This window comes from Atractosteus spatula, chromosome 4 (assembly GCF_055471065.1).
Source record: "Atractosteus spatula isolate fAtrSpa1 chromosome 4, fAtrSpa1.hap1, whole genome shotgun sequence".
Lineage (NCBI taxonomy): Eukaryota > Metazoa > Chordata > Actinopteri > Semionotiformes > Lepisosteidae > Atractosteus > Atractosteus spatula.
In genome coordinates this window covers 18,787,552-18,804,662 of record NC_142709.1, presented here as the reverse complement: position 1 = coordinate 18,804,662, position 17,111 = coordinate 18,787,552, and the positions used below count along the sequence as shown (strand labels likewise).

At 40.1% G+C, this 17,111-nt stretch overlaps 1 protein-coding gene and 1 long non-coding RNA gene across 5 annotated transcripts in view; both read right to left on the bottom strand.

Annotated features, from left to right (window-relative positions):
- Positions 1–479: 479 nt before the first annotated feature.
- Positions 480–1,876, bottom strand: LOC148836001 (uncharacterized). Its single transcript, XR_016091007.1, has 3 exons — positions 1,814–1,876; positions 1,505–1,639; positions 480–635 (listed from the first exon to the last, which is right to left on the bottom strand). It is a non-coding gene; the product is annotated as an uncharacterized LOC148836001 (long non-coding RNA).
- Positions 1,877–6,044: 4,168 nt separating this feature from the next.
- The window catches only part of LOC148836000 (ETS-related transcription factor Elf-1-like), a 29,254-nt gene continuing 18,187 nt past the window's right edge, over positions 6,045–17,111 (bottom strand). For 2 of the 4 annotated variants that reach the window (XM_088913662.1, XM_088913663.1), the window contains 6 exons: positions 14,254–14,364; positions 12,256–12,411; positions 11,363–11,443; positions 10,113–10,305; positions 9,094–9,630; positions 6,045–7,504 (listed from right to left, as the gene is read on the bottom strand). In XM_088913662.1, the coding sequence (XP_088769788.1) occupies positions 6,910–7,504; positions 9,094–9,630; positions 10,113–10,305; positions 11,363–11,443; positions 12,256–12,411; positions 14,254–14,364 (1,673 nt within the window). In that variant the 3' untranslated portion in view covers positions 6,045–6,909. Of the gene's footprint in view, positions 7,505–9,093; positions 9,631–10,112; positions 10,306–11,362; positions 11,444–12,255; positions 12,412–14,253; positions 14,365–15,447; positions 15,601–17,111 lie in introns of those variants that run through there. The other 2 variants (XM_088913665.1, XM_088913664.1) reach the window with 2 other exon arrangements.

Here is a 17,111-nt window from a genome sequence, read left to right as displayed (position 1 = left end):
TTTTCTGACCGTTTTATGCAAGACAGGGTCGCGGGGGCAGCCGGAGCCTATCACGGCAAGCTAAACGAGATATAATTACAGAGTGCAGATTATTCAATAACGTAGTTACCCCCTCTGCTTTGTCAGTTTACTTGCCCTCAAAAACTACAGCCGTATACTCCGCACTCTTGCAGTATTTTCAAAGCTGACATTGAGGAGCCGCCTGGTTTGACCATCGTAAGATGGCGGCTGTATTGAACCTAACTGCCAGATCGAAGGGCACGTCTAGTTTGTGTTGGTATCTATGCCAAAAATCGTAATACGCCGCAGGGAGGAAAATGACAACCGTTATAAATACAGTAAATTTATATTATTTTAACGAAAGCAATTTAAGTGCTTGTAGATGCCATAGCCAAACCACTGAATAACAACAGTAAGAGTGAGAAAATACAGAAATAATTGGAACAGCAAAAACATTTTAGTCCTCGGCGTCACCCCATTGGTTCACAGTGGCAGCGGGTCTCTCACAGAGCTGGTTTGCAAAACTGCGCTGTGCCGCGTAGGATCTGCACGGACCTGTCGTAAAATCAGTCCGCAGCCCTGGAAGAACGCAGAGCTGTGCAGGACTGCGGAAATCTGCGCCAGAAGAATGCAACCTACCGTTGTATTAATGAAAAAAAGAGAGACACATCTAAGACAGTTCCAGAAGGATGCAACGCACTATATTGTCCTGCCACCTGGTGTCTCCGTGGTACTAACGCGACTGAAATCGAAGATCTAAGATTAAATGGGAAGTTTCTAGAAGCAGCCAGAAGTCTTTTAAAAAATGTGCAAGTTTAAAAGCAGTCGTTACAGACTAATTAGCGTTACAAATTAGCATTATTTTCTTGAAGTTTCAGCCCACTGTGTTACGAGCAAGATGATTTCGTCAGAATAGCTCCAATTGTATTATGGAAAAAAACAAAACTTGTCGCAAATGAAGATACCTTTGGGGCGCATATGTGCGTTTTCTGGACCTGTAGAGATTTTGATTTTTCATATATAAGGATCAGATTAAAGACGTTATATACACATCCACTTCAATAGCAACATGCAACTGAAACATAATTCCTATGCTTTGCTGGAATTCAATTTTTATTTGGAAAAGGTAATACAGAGTCAATTAAAAATAACTAACCGATTTAGTACGTGCTTGCGTGCTAACCACTTAATCAACCCAGTAAGCTGTTTTTCGTACATTGTAATAGAACCATAAGATATGGTAACACTCTATGGTATGTATTAAATCATTTTCATACTTCCACAGAAATAAAATATTGTAGCGCGACAGGTTCATGGAGGATTGAGACAGGGGATCAGGCTCTTGTTAACTGAGAACACGACGCTCTTTATTAATCGGACATGTGTCCAGCACAGAAAGTCAGAGCGACAACAAGCTACAACACACTAGGGTACAGATACACAGGCATAGGGTGGTAATTGGGTACATGTGTAAAAGAGGTGCAAAACCAGGGAAACTATTTACATGAGTCCGGGCGATCTCACGACCTTGTACACCGGCTCCGCCATTGGTCAGCCGCCCTGGCCACCACTACTCCCGTCCTGCCCCTCGCCGCGCACCCCAGCCGGGCGCTCTTCAGCCCCAAAGCCAGCGAGGGCGCTACAGTATGTATGGACAAAGAATAAAAATGTCTCCACCCATCTATTTTCTACTTTAGCCAAAACAGGGTCACAGAAGAACCAGAGCCTAACCCACCAAGCCATAGGCACGTGGCAGGATACACCCTAGAAAAGGTGCCGGTCCATCACAAGTCAGACAAAAACACACACATACCAGGGCCAGTTTTCCAAATGCATCCACAGGATACTTGTAAATTCTTGGCTTCTTGGCGCCAGATATACCTTTGCTTTCTGAAACGCCTACGAGTTTGTATTGTGTATAATTCCAGAAACCAGCGTACGGAAAAAAAAAACAGGTGTAAATGACGTGTATATTATATGTATTCTGCAAATATTTCACTAGATGGCAGAATCGATCAAGGTACTACACAAGATTCTGCAAAGACCTCACATTTCTTCTGTAGAACTTTGAAAAAAACGATGTAATGCATGTTTGTCATTTAAAAAATCATTCCCTAACACGCACAGCTCTGAACCAACACATTTTTTAGATCCAGAATCTATATTTTGCTGGTGTTATTTTTCTAAAATTTATAGTCTGTGCTAAAGTCAAATGTTTTTCAAGAAAAAAATATCTAGAAAAATTAAGGACTAAAAAATAATTGGAATGCATTATTGATTTGCATCGGCTAACAAAGATATTGTCATTGTATAGGTGTACCGGCAATCTGCCAAAAAGCACACTCTTGCACATTATCATGAATGTGCAGACTGTAAGTAAGGTTAAGATTTTAGATTCGTTTCTTTGTTGTATTTCCTAAACCCAGTAAAAGTACATTTTAAAAGCAGGGTGCAAGGGCAGTGAAGTATAAAGAAAAATTCTGGAATTGTTTTATTAGTGCAATGCTTCATTCTGATTCTTGAACCACAAAGTGCTGATGAGAGACAAGTCTGTTCTGACCAAGGCAATAAATAGAAAGCATATTTTTGGTGCCTACCTTTTTTCACCCTTGCCTTTGTGGTGGTTTGTAGACTATCAATTGACATTACAAATGGACAAATAGACAAATGAGGTGTATACACCATAACTAATGGGTAAGAGGTGCTCTGATTAGTGCGCTGTTGCATGTTTGATGGTTAACTGGACATTTGTTCTTCTCAGCAGAATTACCCTATTCTGAACGTTCAATACAATAGGGATTGTCCTGAGCATATTTGTAGCTTCCTACAGTAAGTAGATCCTCGAGGCAGTCAACAATGATCCTATATTGAAATGATTAAAAGAGTGGCATTGTTAACTTAGGCCAAAACTAGACTCTGTTAAATCATTAAGTAAAAAAATATTAGATCATTACTATTTAACAGTGATCTGTTAATATTTAAAAGTAACGTGACCATTCTTAAAAAGGACAGTAAGACAGTCTTCTCATGAGGACAGGATACACTGTACATAGGAAGTGAGCCTCAAAAGAGGATAATTGCAGCATGACAGAGAGCACAAAAAAAGGAAGGAATAAGAAGGGAGGGAGGAATCACCCTCGTAAGAGGAAGAGACGAGTGGACACTAGGACAGAGCTGACTTCTTTCTAGCAAATTCCAAGCCTTTGAGAATAATACTGTTCATGGGGTTCGTTGACCCATTGATTTGTTGAACCTCTGCTTTCCGATATTCTGGAATCCATTAGCTCAAGGAAATCTGTCCTTGGTTACTGAAGCGTTTGAAGTTGTGCAAACAAGGTTTAATCTTTTCACTCAGTGGTTAGCATTACTGCCGTGCAGCGCTGGGGCCCCGAGTTCAGTCCAGACCTAGGGTGCTGTCTGTTTGGAGTCTTTATGTTCTCCTTGCATTTGTGTGGTTTTCTTCCACAGTCCACAGACGTGCTTGTAAGTGAACTGGTGTCTGGGGAAACCCTGCTGATACGTGTGTGTGTCTCTGCGTGCTCCGTGATGTTCGGAGTCTCCTGTCTCTGAGAAACACTCTGCTTGGTGTCTGGTGCTGTGATGACAGAAGCAATAACTGTCCCAGGAGGATGAGACACAAGCTGCTGACCACCACTTGCAAAAGTCACTACAGATGTTGCAGCACCCACTGTTGGAGAGGAAGGCAAGGGAACCGTCTTGTTATCTCCTTGCAAATGGGCAGCAACGTCTTGTTGGGTGGAGTTACTGCCGTCAGCCAATACGGAAGAAGGTGATGTCGTTTTTGGAGAAGTCACTGTGACATTTTCCATGAGCACTGCCATTGGTTGGGAGGAGGGCACAGTCTGAAGGAAGAACTTGGGTGATGAAGCCAAGGTTACTGAGGTGTCCTTCCCACCCAGGACTGTGGCCAGAGACACAGTCCACAGATGTGCTTGTAAGTGAACTGGCGTCTGGGGAAACCCTGCTGATACGCGTGTGTGTCTCTGCGTGCTCTGTGATGTTCGGAGTCTCCTGTCTCTGAGAAACACTCTGCTTGGTGTCTGGTGCTGTGATGACAGAAGCAATAACTGTCCCAGGAGGATGCGACACAAGCTGCTGACCGCCACTTGCAAAAGTCACTACAGATGTTGCAGCACCCACTGTTGGAGAGGAAGGCAGGAAGGCAAGGGAACTGTCTCGTTATCTCCTTGCAAATGGGCAGCAACGTCTTGTTGGGTGGAGTTACTGCCATCAGCCAATATGGAAGAAGGTGATGTCGTTTTTGGAGAAGTCACTGCGATATTTTCCATGAGCACTGCCATTGGCTGGGAGGAGGGCACAGTCTGAAGGAAGAACTTGGGTGATGAAGCCAAGGTTACTGAGGTGTCCTTCCCACCCAGGACTGTGGCCAGAGACACAGTCCACAGACGTGCTTGTAAGTGAACTGGTGTCTGGGGAAACCCGTCGCTGATACGTGTGTGTCTCTGCGTGCTCCGTGATGATCTTGCATCCTATCCAGGATGCAATCCACTGGATTTAGAGGTTAGAAAATGGATGGATGGTTATTTTGTTCTTTATGCAAGAAATATTCTGTTCCCTTCTTCCACTGAAATGTAGTTATTTTGTTTAAAGCTAATAAAAAAAGATCATCCTTATTTACAGTATCTGCATTATTGTTTAGTATAAAAAATGGCCTTTTAGCTTTATGGATGTGTAGAATGAAACCAATTATGTTAAAAATGACCACACCTGACAATTAATGACCATTAACAGTATTGAAGATTGTCCTGGGTTAACAAGAGGAATAGGACACAATCCAACAACACTGCAAAAAGCTGCAAAACACAATGTATGTTCAGCATTTATGTACAGATGTACAGCACACATTGGTTCCAACAGTGGCCACACACACTGCAAGCCAGTAACTTGTATGGAAGACCCCCAGCTGATGACAAATACACTGCCTTTCAATTTTTTCATTCTCTGGATGTAAGAGAAACAATACATAATAACAGAAAGACCTACAGGCTGAATAACCCTTCTTGCTTTAAAATTCTCAAAATATTATCAGTTGCATAATTTTCAATAGAACTGCAAAGAGCAAAGTCATATTTGTCATAATTAAAGTCCAGAAAAGACAAGGGTTACATTTACACCCCTGTGATAAATCTTGTTCTGGCAGGTTTTACCCTGACTGGACACAACCTGCAGTGTGCAAAAAGGTATTGAGATATTGAGATTGAGATATTTATGAATATTATTTGATGTAGACATTCCTTGTATCCTCCAGACCCTTCCACTTTTGTTAGTGAACCTTGATCTTCAATTGAAATGCTCAATTAGATTGAGTTGCAGTTAACCATTCCTTTTTCATCTGATTTGGATATATATGTATGCTGAAATGATCGCTTTCAGCAAAGCTTGAGCGTCTTAGCAGAATGAACCAGCATCTGGCCAAAATGCTTTGGTACTTACTGGAGTTCATAATTTCCCTTATCTTGACAAGGGCTCCAGGACCGAGCAACACAAACACAAAACATAACACACACCCCACAATATTTCAGTTGGCACAAGGCTTTTCTCAATATGAGCTTCATCTTTTTTACACCAATTATAACTGTGATAGAAATGTCTTAAAAAGGTCAGTTTTCATTGCATCTGATCATATGACATTGGTCGAATTGTCATTCCAATGATATTTGTCAAGTTTTTGATATTTGTCAAAAACAACTGCAGCATCTCAAAGAGAAGTAGTATACTCAATGCCCAAATTTATATCTAAACTTTAAAACTTAAAAACCTCTTGGGTTTTCAGTAGCCTTTTTGCAGAATACTTCATTATATAGTAAAACTGTTAGTAACCAAGAGCAAAATCAAATATTAAAAAATGTACTAATGTTTCTATATCTACATTTTATAAAGTAAATCCTAAGGACAAACACTTCAAGTCTATTAAAAAGGAGAAAAAAAATTATCATGAAGATTAAGCACGAAGAGCACTTCTCAAACTCACATATGATAGTTTTCACAGGTACAAAACACAATTTGTCAAAATTAAAAATGTATTTAATAAATACAAATCCACTCTGATGTTTAGAATTATTTCAGTTTAACAAGAACTATTGTATATAAAAATTAGAATGCACAACAAGTAAAACTATATCAAGTCAAATTTCCTGTACAATATTTACATTTTTAAAGAGTATAATATTCTAACTGCAAAAGGCCTTTAGCTTAAAATTTCAATTGTCAAAATATTAGTTTAATAAAATAAGATGAATTTAAGCATTGCATTAAAAAAGTTACACAAAAACACAAAAGGCAACAGTAATTTTATAAATATAAGTTAGAGGAATTTATAATTATGTACACTTCTTAAATTTGTAGATTTTATAATTTCGTGAATTTTCAAAAATATTTGAAAAGTACAAAAATTTTGAAGGCTTTATTTGAATTGATAAGATTGAGTACTTTTCTTTCACAAAAAGAGAAAAAAATGTTTGGATGGTACGTCGCCTAGATTTCAAAGAGGCAAATCTATTTTTTTTAAAAACTAAAGCAATAGTAAAATCAAACCAAAAGGTTTTAAACAGGTGTGCATCCAAATTTACAACTGGTTACATAACTGAACAAGCCTTGAAGAATACCAACACACAACAATGAAGCATTTGTTATTTCATTTTTTTTTAGTTTGTTCAACAGATTATATTTAAGAAAGGCATTATACTTTTGAAACTCACAACTGTAAAAACCCCGGGCAGTTCTGCAACTCAATGCATGTTGTCACACAGAATCCCCAAGTGCCAAAAAATATTTTAGTGATCGTAAGTGCTGAAAGCAGTAAAAAATCAAACAGCATCTCTTTGAGTTCTCTACTTTAAAGTACTTGAAACGACAGAACGTTGGACTTCAACCAGAATCACATTCAGTGTCATGGCTTCTTGCCTCTGATTCCACCCAGCCATCATTCACCACCACCACCCTGAAATGCTGATCCAGTTGGATCTCTGCCTGCTCGTGTCTTTCTGGTGAAGTGTTCGGAGTCTCCTGTCTCTGAGAAACACTCTGCTTGGTGTCTGGTGCTGTGATGACAGAAGCAATAACTGTCCCAGGAGGATGAGACACAAGCTGCTGACCGCCACTTGCAAAAGTCACTACAGATGTTGCAGCACCCACTGTTGGAGAGGAAGGCAAGGGAACCATCTTGTTATCTCCTTGCAAATGGGCAGCAACGTCTTGTTGGGTGGAGTTACTGCCGTCAGCCAATATGGAAGAAGGTGATGTCGTTTTTGGAGAAGTCACCGCGACATTTTCCATGAGCACTGTCATTGGCTGGGAGGAGGGCACAGTCTGAAGGAAGAACTTGGGTGATGAAGCCAAGGTTACTGAGGTGTCTTTCCCACCCAGGACTGTGGCCAGAGACACTGGCTGTAAGGTCACCGTGTGAAGCTGCTGGTTTCCTGGAGCAATAAATACCGGAAACTGAGTCTCGCTGTTTGTGCTGCTGAATAAAAAAAAAGAAAATTATTTTGTTTTAAGAAAAAACTCGGTTTGCAGTGTATGTGTGTGATAACAGTCTTTCTTTCGAAGTGCCTTTGGAAACTAAACTGCTTTAACCTGTCGATGTCAATATATAAAAGCCACATGCAAAACAAAAAAAACAATCTGGTGATGGTTGTACTAAAAATATACAATTGACTTTCCCTCACACAATGAGTTAGATGAGTCAGCTCAGTACTCATTCTGATCTACCAAAAATAGAATATTCCCAAAGGTCATACTGAAGTAAAAGATTCAAAACAACTTACAATCTTCTGAGATGAAAAAAAGTTAACGTTTAATTGAGCCTTGCTCATTTAACATCCACTTATGCAGAGAAAGGCAGCAGGGTATTAGGTATTTTCACTAGGACAGTGGAACAGAGAACAGTATCAGAATCAGTATCAGTGCCTGCAAAGTGTACAATACCATCCTTTTTCTGGAGGTTCTCTGCAGCTTGAGCAGCATAAGAAGTTGTAAATAATTTCAAAACAACTTGGTGGTAAAAATGGCTGTAACCCAAATTTTCTAAAAGATACTTTGCAGTGAATTTTATTAAGTAAAGTCCAGGCGAATGCATGCAAATTGTTGATGCCAGGAGTGTCTTCTCTGGTCATCAGAATGTATTGTGCTTTACTACAGTTTCAACAACACATGCAGTCCTCACGTTGATCTCAAGAACTGCACACCTGAGATTTCAGGAAAGCAGGAAGACCAGCCAAAACAGAAACAGTTTAAGAGTTCCGATTTTTTAGTTGTACCAGTAAAGAAGTGGCAGTATCAAGACAGAAGAAATAGCTGTGTTTTTTATCAGGTAGCAAGGAAAACTGAAAGCCCAGAGAGAAGGAATTATAATATATATGGCACTATATATACAGTATATACACTTATATAGCGCTTTTCTGGACACTCCACTCAAAGCGCTTTACAGGTAATGGGGACTCTCCTCCACCACCACCAGTGTGCAGCCCCATCTAGATGATGCGACAGCAGTACGCTCATTACACACCAGCTCTCAGAGGGGAGGAGAACAGAGTGATGAAGCCAATCCTTAGATGGGGATTATTAGGAGGCCAAGATTGGTAAAGGCCAATGGGAAATTTGGCCAGGACGCTGGGGTTACACCCCTACTCTTTTTGAGAAACACTGGGATTTTAATGACCACAGAGAGTCAGTACCTTGGTTTTATGTCTCATCCGAAGGACGGTGCCTTTTTTACAGTATAGTGTTCCCATCACTACACTGGGGCATTAGGATCCACACAGGCCCCAGGGTGAGCGCCCCCTTTTGGCCCCACTAACACCACTTCCAGCAGCAAACTTTTTTTCCCAGGGGGTCTCCCATGCAGGTACTGACCAGGCTCACACCTGCTTAGTTCAGATGGTTGTCAGTTGTGAGCTGCAGGGTGATATAGCTGCTGGTATTGCTGGCACTGCTAGGAAGCAAGAATTTAGGATCCCTCCCTCCTCTTTCTGACATGAAAACTACAACTTTGATTACAATGAGTCAACTACATTAAATAAAAAAACCCAACCCAAATAAAAGCATGCATACCTCGCCGTCTGGCCTTGTGCTTGTGGTTCTTCTATTTTCGGAAGGCCGCCAACAGTGATCTTTCCCTCCTGAACGTTCTGCAGATTCTCCAGCAGCTGGACTGTCCGAAACACTGAGCCATGCTGCCCTGGTTGCAGTGCTTGGATGTTTTGCAAAGTTCTCAACATTTCAGCGGACACTATTGGCAAATGATGCTGCTGAATAAGTCCCAAGGGCTTGACCATTTTTGATGAGTTGGAGAAGTCTCCAGATTTCACAACTACGGTGGGCTTTGCTATGCCTTCTGCTCTGCTGCCTGATATAACTGTTGTGCCTTTAGTTCTGTGCTTTGCTCTGGGATTTTTACTGACGGAGGATTTTGCAAAGGAAAGTGTAGGATCGTCAAAAGGGATATCTGTTTCGGGTACGTCGGTTGATTGATCATGTGAAATGTCCTCATCCTCATCAATGCACACAAGATTTTGTGGCATCTCTTTAAATTGGTACACCAGTCTTTGTCCTTCTACTTTTGCCAATATCCCACGCTGGTAATAGTATCTGTGAAAACACCACAAAGTCTGGATGAGAATTCTCTTCACTTCTCAAGATTTACTCCACAAAAGTAATCCAAAACAGACCTGCCCTATTGGCTGACCACACTCATGAACTGTAGGAAAATTTATTTAACACAGAAGAGGACAGTAGTAAAATAACTCTGAAATTGATATATTGTTTTGCGACAGTATATGGAGGTCCAAAACATGTGGCATATGAACAAATATAAAATAAGACTTAAAATACAGACAATATACAATAACCTCTTTTTTCCTCCACAGAATCAAGGTGCTGAGAGATGTGATATTTATAACAGAAAGAAGAGATGGAGAAGTCTAAAAGTCAAGCCTTTTAGCCTCATTTCAGAGAACCGTAAAATCAATGCATGCAAACCTAAAAGTGCAGCACTAATACAACTAGGTATTATATCATTTCAAGACCTCTAACCTCTGCATTGCTCTGGAGATCAGACATGGTGGTCTTACCTGAGAGCTCTGCCCATTGTCTCGTAATTCATGTCTGGCTTATTTTTATGTTTTCCCCACAATCTAGAGACAGCTTTGGAATCCACCAGTTTAAAGATGCCCTTATCTCTTTGTGTCCATTTAATATACTTTGGACACGTGGATTTGTCCTGTAGCAGAGCCATCAAGAACTCCCACAGGTACAATGTATTTCCTGTGGAGAGACAGAACAGAGGCAACTTACAGTCCGTGTTCTATTAAATGGGTCCCTAAAAAGCTAAAATGTACATTTGTTCAATAACCATTAAACTCAGAATAACCTGAATTACTGAAATGAAATACAGAAGATGCATGATTATACACGTGGCTTGTTCTTTTACTTGGTTTTGAAATGCAAAAGTATTTGTCATTCAATTTCCTATCACATAAAAATAGTGTCAGTTCTGGCCATTACTATTAAATATGATGTTTTTTAGTTGCAGCCAAGCATCCACAAAATTTAATAATAATAATAATTGCTTACACTTATATAGTGCTTTTCTGGACACTCCACTCAAAGCGCTTTACAGGTAATGGGGACTCCCCTCCACCACCACCACCAATGTGCAGCATCCACCTGGATGATGCGACGGCAGCCATAGTGCGCCAGAACGCTCACCACACATCATGGGGAGGAGAGCAGAGTAATGAAGCTAATTCATAGATGGGGATTATTAGGAGGCCATGATTGGTAAAGGCCAATGGGAAATTTGGCCAGGACACCGGGGTTACACCCCTACTCTTTTCGAGAAACACTCTGGGATTTTTAATGACCACAGAGAGTCAGGACCTCGGTTTTATGTCTCATCCGAAGGACAGCGCCTGTTTACAGTATAGTGTCCCTGTCACTATACAGGGGCATTAGGACCCACATGGACTGCAGGGTGAGCGCCCCCTGCTGGCCCCACTAACACCTCTTCCAGCAGCAACCTTAGCTTTTCCCAGGAGGTCTCCCATCCAGGTACTGACCAGGCTCACACCTGCTTAGCTTCAGTGGGTTGCCAGTTGTGAGTTGCAGGGTGATATGGCTGCTGGCTTTAAAATTTACATGGATGCTTTTAATTCACTGGTAATTGTGGCTGACAAAGCCCAGATTCTTTTAGCTAAGTAAACATACTCATTAGCTGCCTTCATATTGCCGTATGAAAACGTTGTGCGATGCAACAGACTCCTTAGAAAAGTCCCAAAGCTCTGGAACCAGATGGATCACAGCTTCAAAAACAGACTCCTACCTTTGCCATCCTTACTTTTCCTCTTGACTAGGATATTTGGCGTTGTTGGGGACTCGGGTCTAGACTGCTTAGGTTTTCTTCCTGAAATAAAAGCAGCAGCTCCCAGTTACGACATGCAATAACAGTTCTGCTTGTTTTCCATGATGCATGATATAAACAAAAACGCTAATGTCAAGATGTTGAATAAGGTCTTGGTTGACAAAGTTCTTGCTTATGAGAGGCTTTTGTCAAAATTTTCTTTTCAAAATTTGACATTGACTGCTTCCATACAAAGGGAGCTAATGAACGCCCTCTCATTAGAATGCTGAAACCACAGGCAGACCACATGTTTTTTCTATCATACTGGAAGCTGAACAATTTCATAAGTGATCCTGCAATGCCTACTACTGCACACAAAATACTACTGACAATTCCAACTACATAAACAGCACAGCATATAGATACTTAGTAATCAAACAGGAGTAAGTATTCCAGTTGTTTTGTGTTAAAATTTTATTGTCTACAGTGGTCAAACATATGAAAATCAATCCATAAACACACACACGCAATATACTACTGACAATTTCCAATATGGAAGTAGCACTACATATATACTTAGTCATCAAGGAAGATTAAGTATTCCGGGTGCCTTTTCTCAAGACTTCACAACCATTTCCTCACCAAAATGATTAAGTTATCAATCATTAAGAATGGAATTTACTTTTCTATAAGAAGTACATTCTGAGGGACTCAGACACTTGTACTCTAAAATAAGCATTTTCGAGGGTCTCTTAGTCCAATAAAGACTTAAAAAAAACTAAGCCCTGTACTGTTTCAGACAGTTATTTTCATTTTTTTACTAATCTTCTCAGCTTTGCTTTTGGTGGTCACTTCGCCTGTGCCACCTACTGTACCTTTCTTCTTCTTGGGCTGCTCTGCCAGCTTCACTGCCGCCCCCTTGCTCTGGCCCTGAGGAAGCTGTGCTGCCCCCGGAATTCCATCAGCTGTCACCGATACGCGAGTAACCGGAGTAGCGATGACCTCACCCATCAACGGCACCACCACATGAGCTGGGAAAACAAACCCCACACCGACAGTCAGGAACCCCATCTCCAGATGGGAGGCTGCTGACTTTGTGCTGCCTCGTCCGGGAGGTTTCTCAGAAGGCAGGGCATGACTCACAACACCATTAAAGATACACTAAAGCAAGCATCCTGTGAGACCAGACACGGCAGAAAAACGCGTCATCGCTGGAAGACAAACTTCATGTGCTAGGAAAACAACCCTTCAGATCCGATTTCTTACTTTCTGACTGACAACATCTACCTATGGCTAGAATTGACACAGGCACTAACAATAAGAGTAAATCAACCCTCAATGTATGGGCAGTTTACAAAAACAAATCCTGTGTTATTACATTAAATGACAATATCAGCTCCTACAATTATTAGTATTGTGCAAATGAAAATGAACCAAGCCAACATCCTACTGAATATCATGAACGACCGTAATGAAATACATAAGGCGCATGATTTTATATGTTGCATGTTCTTCAGCTTGATTTGGAAATACAAGCATTTTAAATATTTGATTTCCGATCACGCAAAAATAGTGTCACTTCGGGCCCTTACACTCCTGAAACACGCAACCCATTAAAAATAAAAACACTCTTCTCTGTACCAGTGCTACTCAGATCATGAGTTTTATTGACTTCTACACTTATGCTCTTGCTGAAGCCACTAAGCAAATTAACTTTTCCCCAAACATCTTAATTCTCAAAAACACCTGTAGTCATGATAATAACTTTATTTTGTCCAAGAAATACTAAAGATCAATGAGAAAAAGCTAAAAAACACTTCTGTGGCATCCCTATGTTTAATACAGGAGGTCCCTGTTATTATTTGCCCCTTTATAAAAGTTTCTCTGAACTTACTGGAAAGAATACATGACAATTATCTGCACGTATGAAGTGAAATAGTGAAGCTGACCAAGAAGGTTGGTTCTGGCGACATTTGCTGTAAGTTGCTGTAAATCATAAACTTGTGTGCACTGAGACAGACATTGAATGAGAAATGTGATGACAATGCTCCATCTCATGCAGGAGCATGACTCCATTAGAATCTGCTTCAGTAAATATGCTGTTCATAATTCTCTCCTGTGCACAGAAAAGGAGTTTGTGGAATCAAGAATTGCTAGGTTATAAAAAAAGGTATATACATGAACAAAAATGTATTCAAAATGTCACAAATACTGTAAACTACGTAATGAAAATGGTTTCTTACTTTTCTTAGTGTTTCTTAAGTAAAAATGCTATTTTTGATCCTTTAAACCAGAAGTTGTTCTAAAAGTGCATATAATGTTATATACAACACTACATACTAAACAAAACAATATAGTACTGTACCCGTACTTTAATAATCCTGGGTTGCTACAAGTTAAACACCTTACCCTTTCTTCCAGTCCCTATCCCTACAATTATCCATTGTTTCTAACAGGAGAAAAGTACCATGTTAAGTTGCAAAGCTGAAGTCTACATTTTTAGTCCCTAACCACCAATTTGACATTCTATTATTCTATGGGACAATATTCCCAGTTATAAGTGGTTTCACTACATGTGGCACCTAACTTTCAACATATAGTGGGGAACTTTAACAATAAGCCTCTGTATTTTCCTGACTACCAGATTGCCTGCAACCTCTTTTTTCAACAAGATGAATGCCTACAAAAATATGGATACGTACAGTGTATCTCTCGGCCAAACATAACAAGGTAAGGTTTAACATCGTAAAAAGTACTGGGCTTCATCCACACTAACAAAGAACTAGAAAAACACATTTCTCAAAGTAAACCAAAAGTATATATGTTATAAAAAAGCTGCTACTGTGGCTTGAGAAGAGAGGGCCAAGGCTCACCAACGTGTTTTTCATCCAGGAGGGTACCAGGGGAGTCCATGTGGAGCAGTGCCTCGGCAGCCTCTATGGTTTCCATTGTCTCATCACCACCATCGTGACAGGAGGCCTCCACTACAAACAGGACAGTTAGTTACTCGCACATGGGGTGCCTTACAGCTGAAGCAAACGTCTTAAAAGCGGCCCTTCTTGACAATGTTCGTTCATGGGTCATTCTTAGCGTTATTACCATCATTCCCAGTTAGCAATGCTCTAACAAATTAAGCAAATCCGATGCAAAAACAAATAAAATATTAAATCTGTTTCATCTCATTAAAATAAATCAATTTAACAGGTGTTGAAATGAAGGAATTGTTTTTGAAAAGGTCGGGGAAAAAAACGAAACTTCAAACTGATGTTTAAAGCAAGCCTTGCAGTTGGTTAGCTGCAGCGGGATGCAGAAATAAGGTTTTAAAGCAGAACCTAGAGCGCTGTCGTTTGTTATTAATGCTCCGCAACGTTGTGTGCTAACTTTGGACACTGCCCTATTGACAGCGGCTGAGGACATAAATGGAGATGGGCTGCCAGAGACTTTGTGAAGGAATGCCAGAACATGATCTCTTCCTGGGCAAGACGACCCCAAATTTCAGCGAACCTTGTGCAGTTAACGATGAGATTGAGAAACAGTGCATAAACCAAACTCAGACTACAACTGGGTTTAAAATACGACTTCGTACGGTTTAAGAAAGAAAATCTGAACGTAAATTCATATAATTCTATAAATATAGCGTGCAGTATAATACTGTATAAGTAACATTTTTTTACGATATATAAAATAGATCATGTAAGTTTTTGTCAATGACCTGTACTTTTTCGATATTTCGGTGGAACACAAAAACAATCACAATGACCACGTGTACACACAAAAAAATAAGTTAAAATATATCCAAATACAAGACGACAAACCAGCAAACAACTTCTTTTTTTCAAATCCTGATTTCAAAGTTATAAAGTTCCAAACAAAGTAACTAAAATACATAACGCATTTCCTGGCATTTCTTTCCCTGGTAACAGTTTCAGTAGCGAACAGACACACCTCCCCAGTTAGTTGTTTTTTTTTAATCCTACCTCACCGATTTAACTCACAAGCAAAATCTTTCGTTTCCTATTTTGTTTAATCACTTCACCACAAACGCTTAGTCACATCTATACCATTACCTGCTTTAATTAACAGATCCAACTGATTTCTCCCTTGGCAAAACGTAGTCGCCATTTTATCACTTTATATTTTAAGTTATTCCGCAAAGTTAAAAAAAATAAAAATAAATCCGGGAATCTATTTTGGTGCTCCACCCCAGGAATAGGGGTGCTTTCAACTGAAACCGTCAGTTTTATTTTTAAGGAAAAAATTAACTTTGTACATCTTCGGCACGTACTGAAATAACATTTTTAATCCACCGAGATTACCACTAGCTATTTTCGATTTTACAGAGAGGTATAACAGTAATCTACGTAATTGTTAACAGACGTGACAAACCACCTAGCGAAACCACAGAAAGGGACAGTGCGAATGTTTTCCTACACTTCCTGGATAAAGGTCGGTCCATGTGCCCAACAGTCCTGCTTCCTGGAGAGGCGGGGTTTCTAAAACTGAAACTCCGACTGAAAGCTACTTTCCCCCGAAGGCCGCCGTGGCTCTAAAATTATTGTAAGATTGTAACATTTGGAGCGGTCATTCAGGATAAGCTGTGGGTCTAATTTTTTTCAGTTTTATTTTTCTGTTACAAATGCCAGCATTTTAAATACAAAACGTTTAGTGCAGTTTGTACTGGCGGAACAATAAAAAATAAACACTTAACATTTAAGAGTTGTCAACATCCCACCCTCCCCTAATCACACGGTGTGGAAGTCGCAAGGGGAAGGAAGTGTAATAAAATCGTCTGTTTTTCCAATCGAAAAAATATAAATGTATATTAAAATACCAACTTTGCCTACTATTTTATAATAGTAGCACAAAAAGAGAGACTATGCAGAGCGGCAGATTAATTTTAGTTGTTTCAGATCCACTAAACGCAAACGCAGGTTCAGAAACAGGCTGCTGTTGCTCCGCACTGACCCCTACAGCACTCGCTGAAAACCCAAAGAGATCTGTGACTCGACGGCTACGATGTGGTTCTGCTCCGAGGCCGAATTTGAAAAATGGAAGAAAAAAAAAGATAACTGTAAGATACTCGTCAGCTCCATTGACGTTTTTATTCTTCACAGTAAGTGCGATTTCTCTGTAAAATAGACACGGAAGACCCCTGTTTGTTGATAATTCAATCACCTTGCGTACAAAGAAGTCTTAACGAAAATACATGTAAAAGTACAAAAAAACGTTGCATAGTGTACCTTTTTGATTACGTAAGTGGGTTTAAATCTTGGTCCTTATTTGCCACATTTCAAGCTAACCACTGAATAAGGGCAGTTCTGAAACTAATTAGTATAGTGTTGGTATTATGTACAAATCACATTCCACTTTTTAAGAGCTGGCCACACAATTAGAAACGAGCGTCAGTTAGTGGATGTTATTATTCATCAGATGTTATTAGCCTGTGATTAATAACTCGGCTGGAGGATAAATCAGGGTATACAGGGGTCCCCCAGGATTAAGGATTAAGACTCAAGGCTGTCGCGCCTCCCTGTCTTGACCCGACCCAGTCGACATGTTCTGAAACTGGGAGTGATGTAAAGTCAGCCTGGTGTAAAATCGTTCTGGTAAAATGAAATTCCAATTCAAGCAGGAAGCCTGAGACACCACCTTCTTTTACTTCAGTCTGAACTGGAATAATTTGCAGAAAATAAAATGCACGTGCCTCTGGAAAGGACCAATGAAATCTGAC